Here is an 8,578-nt window from a genome sequence, read left to right as displayed (position 1 = left end):
TAATCCAGTGCCCCAGCCTCACACAGAGGTGTCAGAGGAGTCGGGAACAGGCCCCAGCCCTGAAGGTCCAGAGTGGTGCTTATTCAGAGGGGACTCCTAGGTGTTGCGCACAACCAGCGACTGCTCCAGTTCCTGCCTGCGCTGCTGGATCTTTAGAGAAAGGGTAGGAGCAGGTTATGGCATTCCTGGTGAGGGAGCAGAACCAGCCCACCTGCTGACTACCCCTTGCCTCGGGAGAGCTCCTCCCTGGTGGAGGGGGGTGTGGTGGGAAAGTCACCATGCAGAGTGGGCAAGGGCAACTGGCAAATCTGAGGAGGGCAGTTTCTCCTGTAGTGGAGGAGAGAGCGAGTCTGGGGTACGAGAGTCTGCCCTACCTTGCAGTAGAAGTAGCGGCTGACTGCTTCCTGGGACCAGGGCTGATGGTAGAACTCAGCCCGGCGTTCCTCTTCAGGGTTGCCTGTTACATCTGTCATCACCTTGGAGGGAGCAGTGATGGTCAGCCCTAAACCCAGAGTCACCCACCCTTCACCTGTGTACAGCATTTACTGTCTTTGCAAACGTGCTTGTCTTCTACTCCGGTAATTCCCAAGTCTCCGTCTTTACCTTGAGGTCCCGGCTCTGGGAGCGGAGCAGGTCTTGGACATAGCCTTTGGGGTCCCTGGAGAAGCTTAGCATGAAGTCCCTCTGGATCTTGAGCTGGTTTATGGACTCAATTGTCTCATGGATCTACAGGTGGAAAGACAGATGCTTTCAAGCTGGCCTTGGTGATATGGGAGAGAAGGGCGAAAGGAAGATGGTAAATCCCCCTGTTCATTTGAAGGGCAATCCCTCAGAGCCCGATTCTGCTAATGTCCCAAGGAAGGGGGCAGGGGCAGAATTACACTTTGAATGAGGTTAAGCTCCAAGTAGCAACGGAAGGGCCATTTGTCGCCTTTCTCTCCATGGGCCTATAGGCCCATGCCCAGTCTTTTTTTTTTTTAAGTAGTGTTTTATTATGTTTTTGGTGAAAGTTTACACAGAAAATTAGGTTTTATTTAAAAATTTGTATGCCTATTGTTCAGTGACTTTGGTTACATTTTTAACAATGTGTCAACATTCTCATCATTGTTTCCATTCTGCTTGTTTGGTTTCTATTAATCTAGCTTCCCTGCCCTGCCTTACCTTCTCATCTTTGCTTTAGGGTAAATGTTGACCATTGGTCTCATATAGCTGATTTTTTTTAAGAGCACAGTACTCACGGGTGATGTTGTGTATTTTATGAGCTAACCTGTGCCCATTCTAAGTCTGTACTTTCTCATTTCTGGGTTAATGCCCTATGTCAGCTCTGAACTCTGGCCGCACCTTACTGTCCAGAGCACTGATTTCCTGCTGATTGGCCGTGGACAGGAGGAAGCTGCTCATCTGCCCCTTCAGTGGCTCCTCCACCTCCACATCAATGTCATAGCATGCCGTCTTCTTCTGGTCTGATGGGTCCACACTGCCAGGGAAGTACAGCCCTTGGTTCCAAGATGTCCCCACAGAGGCCACAGACACAGGGCTGGGCAGATCCAAGGGGCAGGGGAGGTGGAAGGGAGAAGGAGGGACAGGGAAGGCAGGGATAAGATGATTCTCTGGTCTGAGGAGCAAGGTGGGGTCATCTCACCTGATGACATGGTTGATGACAATTGGGTCAGGAGGCAACAGCAGAGCTGTGAGGCGCTGGGGAATCTCAGAAAACTTCAGTCGGGGACAATCAAAAATCTGAAGCAGGAGAGTCAGGAAGAGAAATCATTGCTGTGCTTGAAGAGAGCAAAACTGTAGTTCTAGATCCTTCCGTTCTGGAAAGGTCACAAGAAGCTTGGACCAAGTCTGTTTGCTCATTGCTCGTGGATAGGACTGGGGTGGTGGTGGTAAACAAGGAAAAGGGTCAGTGTGGTGTAGTGATTGAGAGCTTGGGCTATCTGCCTAGGTGTAAACCCTGTTCCCACACTTCTGTGTAACCTTGAGCAAGTTTCCTCATCTCTGGGGTGGGGATAAGTCTCTACCTCACAGGGCTGCTATGGGAAGTGAATGAATCAATACGTGTGGGGTGCGTGGAACAGAGCCTGGCACGTGGGGGAGTGCTCGATAAATGTCAGCTGCTACATTCACTCATCGGGCTTATCTGCTGTGTGTACTTAGAAAGAAATGCACTGATAATGATCATCTCTACTTTGGTAGAATTTTGTCAAATCACTTTCATGCAATTTGGTTTTCTTAACTGCCCCAGGGTGATGAGAGCCCTCGGACTCTTGGCCCCAAAACCATGACTATGTCCCGTTTCTGGAACTCGGGAGTCTAGAGTAGAGGGGTGGTGTTACCTTAGGCGAAGTCCTTCCCCTGCTTGTAACTCTGTCTGCTCCCTGCTCCCTGGGTTCAGGAGAGGGGTTACCTGCTGGAAATACTTGTCTCCATTGATGTATTCCTTGTCGTGGGAGTCCTGCAGCCTGTTGGTCTTCACATACTGCCACAGGGCCTGGACGATGGCTGAACGGCTCTGTGTGTGCAGTCCCAGCAGCCGGGCCAGGCGGGGGTCCAACTTGAACTGGGGAGGCTGGAGGGGGGGGTGGCCATGAAAATGAGATAAAGAGAGGTGGGAAGAACTCAGGGCCAGGCAGCTAGGGGCTGAGAAATGTGTTGACTGGGCTCCTTGGAAACATGCTTCTGGAGGAGGAGGATGGAGGAAGGAGAATGTGGTCTCAGGAAGCACAGCTTTGAGGCCTAGGCCCACCCTGTCTAGAAAGAAAGGGGGAGGCTGGCGCTGGCTATGCCCAGCATGGGTGGCTTCATGTGGTGTGGGCAGCAGTGGCGGGCACAGACCTGGTAGTCCAGCATGAGGAGCAGGGTGCAGCGCACGCTCAGGTCCCCCGGCCGCTTCACCTGGAACCCATCTGTCTCCTGGGTGGTGGGTGTCCGGTGCCACTGTGCAGGGGATAAGAGTTGGGTCACAACACAGGCCCATTAGGCTGGTGGGGCCTACGGCACCAGAGTGGTCCCTGGTCTAAATCTGTGAGCCCCTTAGAGTTGGTGGGGATTCTGGTCTAGGTGTCCCAGGGACTTGGGCCTGTGGTGGGGGTAGTGGTCAAAGGCAGAAAGGGTCTTAGTCTTACCTCAACTAGGTGGTTGTCAGGACCATAGAGGTCTTTGTCCAGCTCAATGACCAAACTCTTGAAGAAGGAAGAGAACTTCCGCTTCTGCTTGCTGGGCTGTGGGGCAGAAGAGGGACCGTGGGGGCAGAACAGGGACCATGGGGACAGAAGGAGGACGAGTTGAGAGGGGCGGGCTGGTAGGGCAGGGCAGCAAGGATAGATACAGTCCTCTTTACCCATAATGTCTCTCGGCCCACCCACCCCTAGCACACACTTAAATTCTGTTGCTCAACTCAGCCCCATACCCACCCCAGGACACCTGGAGAGACCTGGGCCAGGACGTACGTCATCCAGGAGCTTCCCCTCCACCCGCAGCTCCCAGGAAGCAATGCTGCCGTCTGAATCCTCAGCATCAGGTTTCGCGGGGTTAAAAGTATTGGAGATATAAAGACGCAGCTTCCGCTTTTGCTGTGGAAATGAGGAATGTAGTACAGAGTGGATACTGCGGTCCCACCCCAGGGCAAACCTGGCCGCCATTTTGGGAACAGCACTTAGAGCCCTTTTCTGCCCCCAGACTGAAGCACCTTCATTGGCCTCTTCAGAGCCTCCTGGATGTCCACCCGCTTCCGCATGATGGTCTGATCCAGTTTCCTCTCAAATGCTAGGAGGTCCATGTATGCCTGGGACTCTGGGACCAGCTCCCGAATCTGCAGGAGGAGCCAGGCAGGGAATCAGGGCTCTGCAAACCCTGTAATGTTGCCTGTGGGCGTGTCAGCCATGCCATCCCAGGGCACAAAGAAGGGAGGGGAGTCGTCCAGTTCCAGGGTGACTGAGAATAAGACCTCTCCCCAGGATTCCACATCCACCAGTAGGGCCCTCAACTTGCAGAGAGAGAAACTGCTTCTCCCTCTAGGGAGGCTCATTCCATTTCATCACTAGGAGAGGTGGTAGCAACTGTGGGCCACCAAGAGGGTGAAACTGCCTCATCTTCCACTGTGCTCTGGCCGCTGGGCTTCCCTTGGTCCCTGCAAAGTGGCTCCAGGCTCCGCGGTCCCTGAGGCAGTTGGGGGTAGCATTGCTTGTCTGCCCTGCTGCCTCCTCCAGTCCCTGCACTGAGGTCTGAGCCAGCTCAGCCTGGGCCTGTGACGCCTCCGGCCAGCTTCCATTCCTCTTGTTCCACCTGCCAGCATCTGACCCCCAGCTCTTGTCCCCTCTTTGTTCCAGCTTTCATGTCTTAGGACGGCTGGAATTCAGTCCACTGAACCCCAGGCCCAGCTTTCTATCCCTCACAGCTCCGTTATTTCTCTCTGCCCCACCCCCTCCCTCTGGCCTGGGGAGGCTCGCTTCTTAATTAGCTTTTTAAACAAAAAGTGAAAGTGACTGTGACACTGAAGCTTTGCTCCTGAGAGGGGAGGGGAGGGCGGAGTAGCAAAGGGTGGGTGGGGGGCGGGCTGGGGGCTGCTGTGAAAGGCACTCACCCTTTGAGGGAGGATTTTGTCAGCCATCTTCCTCCTCTTGGCACTGTACATTTTTTAAAGAAAACCAGGTTACCATGGCGACAGATCTGGGAGTAACGAGGCCACCTGCTAAATTGTCCCCGACATCTCCGCCCGCCTGGCTGGGGTTCCCACAGCCCGCTCGTCTGCCCGCCTGAGGAGCTATGGCGGTGGTGTGTGGAACTGGCACTAGGTTCCCCTCTGGGGGTGCAGAAGTGACCTATCTATCCTGTGGCCTGGGAGCCCCTGCTACCCACCCCACCACATCTACGGGGCCAGAGAAATTTAGACTCAGGAGGGACTGGGCTGGGGAGGTGCTGCCGAAAAATAGGAGCTGCAGGAGTGTTTGAGGGGAGCTGGGGAGGAAAGGGGAACCAGCAGAGGGAGACCAGGTTCTGAGGACTTTTTTTTTTTTTTTTGGCTAAGCAGGGCTGCATGTTCAAGTTCCAAGGCGGCTTGAGCTAAGAGGGAGGGGAGCCAACTCCCCTGAAGCAGGAGGTGATGGTGTGAAGCTGGTAAGGACTTGTAGCCCTGCACCTGGGCTTGGAAGGGGACGCTGACAGGCAGAGGGGTGCTCCTGTCTTTGTCCACCTGCCAACATGGCAAGGGACACACCACACCCATGCGAATCCAGAGACAAAGTGTGTGTGCATGCTCTCCTGTGTGGGGTGGCTGAGGGCTGGGGACTAGATAACTGGACTGTGCTGGCTGGGCCTGGGGGAGCATCTGGCATGGGGGCTCTTCCTGACCCACTAGCTGCTTCTGACTCCCAAAGCCACCCCAGAAAAACCTTGGTAGGTCAAGAGACAAGAGCGCAGGCTGGAGGACAGCTCCATAGTGACCCCATGTGGTGCTCTCAGCCGCTGCCCCTCCCAGTTGAGAGCGCTAGACAAGCTTTCATTAAAGGTATGCTTCGTGAAACTCTCCATTTACACAGATAAATCAGGCAATTATTATTTCCTGTACAAAATCATGGGATTGCTATAAATGGTTGGCTTTCCTTGACGTGTAAAAATATTATTTAATAATGAGATAAAATTCATCTGTTGTGCAAAGGGAAGCATTGTGTTTGGCTAAATACTGAAACCCAGAGGGGAGTCTTTCTCACCGGGTGCCAGCAGAGACTTTTGGGGTGACACCAGGGGGCCCAGGTGGGTCCAGAGGACGGATTATAGGGGTTCCTCACCTTTTGAGAGCCTAGAATCACCTGAGAGCATGACTGGGCAGAGAGGGGTTCTTGGACCACCCACCCACAGGTCAGATTTTCCGGCCCCGCCCCATCCCCAGGGATTCAGATTTAGAAGCTGTGGAGCGGCATTTTTAATAGCCAAGCCAGGGACTTCTAAGAAAGGTGGCCTGGAGAACCACACTTTGAGAAACGCAGTGCTAAAGCTACCGCCCTCAGCCCTACTGCCAGCCCAGCCCCCGCCCCAAAGGCCGAAGCATCACCCAAAACCTGGGGGTAAGGGGTGGACAGAGGGACTGGGCAGGTGACACAGAGAAGGGCAAGGGGCGCATGCAGGGAAGGGGCACTGGCTGCCAGCGGCTCCAGACGGACTCCACTGTGGGAACACAAAGGAAACGACTCGTGCCCCCAGCTTCTCGGTGAAACACACTCCCCTGAGGGCACCCCAGCAGGGATGACCCGTTCCCGGTTATCCTTCTTCCTCGCCCCTTCGACCCCCGCCCCCCGCGGCCCCACTTACCTGCGGCTCCGCGCGGGCGCCGTGGGCACAGGCTGGCCCTGGCTTTGCGCCTGGCTCTGCCCGGGCGGGGGCGCTGCTCGCTTGCGGGCGGGCTCCATGCCCGCGGGGGCCAGGCCGGGGCGCACGGCGGGGCTGCCCATGTACGGGGAGCCCGGGGGGCCCATGGGCGCCCCCTGGTGGGGCATCCGGGCTCCGGACGGCATCCCGGGGCGCTGGGGGCGGAGGTAGAGCAGAAACAGGCGCCGCGTGAGGCCAGGCCCCTCCCCGAGACCCCCGTGGGCGACCCGATCCCGCGGGCGGCAGAGGGGCAGGGGCGCCCGGACGCGCGCAGCTTGGGAGGAGGTGGCTTTGCGTCTCGCTGCAGGAAGCTAACTGGAGTCAGGCAGAGACACAGGGCGCCCGTGCCCCGAGATGCGAGATGCAGGAGGGACCACAAAAATGAATATGAATGGCGCCTTTCAACCTTTTTAAAGCATATTTTCACATCCACAGGCTCCTCTGTGAGGCAGACGGAGCACGGGCTTTCTTCCCCACTTGACAGATGAGGCAACTGGGGCTCAAGGAGAAAAGCGACCTAGCCAAGGTCACGAAGCTCATCCCGGTAGAGGCGAACAGACCCCTGTTTTCTGAGGGGGCTGGGGCTTCTGCTGTTGCTGTGGCTGCTCTGACTGCTGCCGCCCCTTCCTAGCACTCCTCCCCACCCTCACTCGCTGGCTATTTGGCCTTGCACTCACCTCTCCTCATCTCGACCCCCCATCTCTCTGCGGCCCCTGCTCAATCCCACTCCCTTGGGACTGACTCCCAGTCCCCATACTCAGGTACCAGTTAGCTTCACTAACTTAACCCACCCCCATAATTTGCTCCCAGGGTGAAGACTGAAGGCAGAGCAGGAGCTGACCTTGTCTCTGCGAAGCCTGGGCTCAGGTCAGACCTGCCAGGATGCTGTGATTGGGAGGGGAGGGGTCAGAGGACTAGAGAAGGGGCTGCCAGTGGGCCTGGGGTAGGTCTTACATCCATCCCTCTCTTGCTGTCCGCTGAGATCAACAGGGAAGGTCCCATCCTTATGGACCTCCTCTACCTTTCAAGCCTACCCAGTGAGGTCAGAAGTCAGGGTGCACAGTGGGGGTGGGGTGGGGGGCACATGGAGAAGGAGATGAGGTCAGCAATCCCTGGGTGGTCAGATAGAATGTAAATGAGATGCAAATGCATCAAGTGCAGTGTTCCATGGGCTTGTCAGCCCCAATTGTCCAGATTCCAGAAGAGGGGCTAGGGAGGGCCAGAGGGAGTTTCAGGGGCCAAAATGTAAAGGGTGGGTGGAATGCGGACGGGTAAAGAGAGCAAGGAAGGGGACCAGGAAGCAGGAATGCAGAGGCTCCCCGTCCTCATCATTTGAGCACTACCGCTTCACCCAGAGGACTACAGCTGCCACTAAACGCGAGGAGACGCCCTGACCCTGGGCTTGTGCCCCCTTCAACTGCCAGCTGTCCCTCCTGTCCCGTCAAGCCTAGCCCTAACCTCCCATCCCAGCCAGCCAGCTGTCTCTGCCCATCTCTCCCATGGTGAAACCTGCCTGTGCATGTGTCTGCCTCCCCTGTCCCACCTGACCCTGTCACTCACACCTCCAGGGTGGCAGCAGGCCAGTTCCCCAGCATAGATTGGTCCCTGGGAGTTGGGGTAGGCTGTGGGGGCTCAGAGGCACCCCAAAACTGAAGCTTTAAGGTGGTCATATAAGAAATTCACATATATTACCTCTCCCCTCCTTGAGGGACCTTTTTAAAGGGACTCCCACCCCCAAGCAGCAAGGTTTGTACTGTTAACTTGGCTGGCTGACACCCTCTCTCAGGAAGTTACCCCCAGAGATCCCGGGGCTGGAGGACAGACTGCCCCAGGGAAGCACCTCCTCTCTATCAGTTGTTCTCCCCATTCATCAAGGCCAGGTACTCAGTGATGTGCTGATGAGGCCCGAGATGGAGGCTTCGAGGCTTCCAGAATCCCCAGAGACGGTTCCAGCCAGCAGGCCACCTCCACAAAAGGCCAAGATTCTAGGGACTCTGGCCTCCTTCACTGACAAAATGCCTTCCTTGGGGTCACAGACAAATTCAGCCATAGTAAACCTGTCTGCTTCCTGTACACCCAACTTCCAACCCCTCCCCCTGCCACCCATGCTGGAGCCCCTACCATCTCCCTAGTCATCCCCTCCCATTCTCACAGCCCTCTTCACACCCAGCCTGGCCCCTGCTGACTCAGCTCAGCCTCCTGGTTGCCCTGG

At 56.1% G+C, this 8,578-nt stretch overlaps 1 protein-coding gene across 6 annotated transcripts in view; it reads right to left on the bottom strand.

Moving 5' to 3' along the window:
- Positions 1 to 62: 62 nt before the first annotated feature.
- The window catches only part of SMARCD3 (SWI/SNF related, matrix associated, actin dependent regulator of chromatin, subfamily d, member 3), a 28,914-nt gene continuing 20,398 nt past the window's right edge, over positions 63 to 8,578 (bottom strand). For 3 of the 6 annotated variants that reach the window (XM_049862680.1, XM_049862678.1, XM_049862681.1), the window contains 11 exons: positions 6,310 to 6,521; positions 4,586 to 4,628; positions 3,692 to 3,814; positions 3,417 to 3,575; positions 3,129 to 3,224; positions 2,839 to 2,940; positions 2,411 to 2,572; positions 1,643 to 1,740; positions 1,342 to 1,477; positions 604 to 726; positions 210 to 476 (listed from right to left, as the gene is read on the bottom strand). In XM_049862680.1, the coding sequence (XP_049718637.1) occupies positions 219 to 476; positions 604 to 726; positions 1,342 to 1,477; positions 1,643 to 1,740; positions 2,411 to 2,572; positions 2,839 to 2,940; positions 3,129 to 3,224; positions 3,417 to 3,575; positions 3,692 to 3,814; positions 4,586 to 4,628; positions 6,310 to 6,521 (1,512 nt within the window). In that variant the 3' untranslated portion in view covers positions 210 to 218. Of the gene's footprint in view, positions 151 to 209; positions 477 to 603; positions 727 to 1,341; positions 1,478 to 1,642; positions 1,741 to 2,410; positions 2,573 to 2,838; positions 2,941 to 3,128; positions 3,225 to 3,416; positions 3,576 to 3,691; positions 3,815 to 4,585; positions 4,629 to 6,309; positions 6,522 to 8,578 lie in introns of those variants that run through there. The other 3 variants (XM_049862682.1, XM_049862683.1, XM_049862679.1) reach the window with 3 other exon arrangements.

This window comes from Elephas maximus, chromosome 20 (assembly GCF_024166365.1).
Source record: "Elephas maximus indicus isolate mEleMax1 chromosome 20, mEleMax1 primary haplotype, whole genome shotgun sequence".
Lineage (NCBI taxonomy): Eukaryota > Metazoa > Chordata > Mammalia > Proboscidea > Elephantidae > Elephas > Elephas maximus.
The sequence above is the reverse complement of the archived record's forward strand: the minus strand, read 5'-3'. Positions and strand labels throughout refer to the sequence as shown.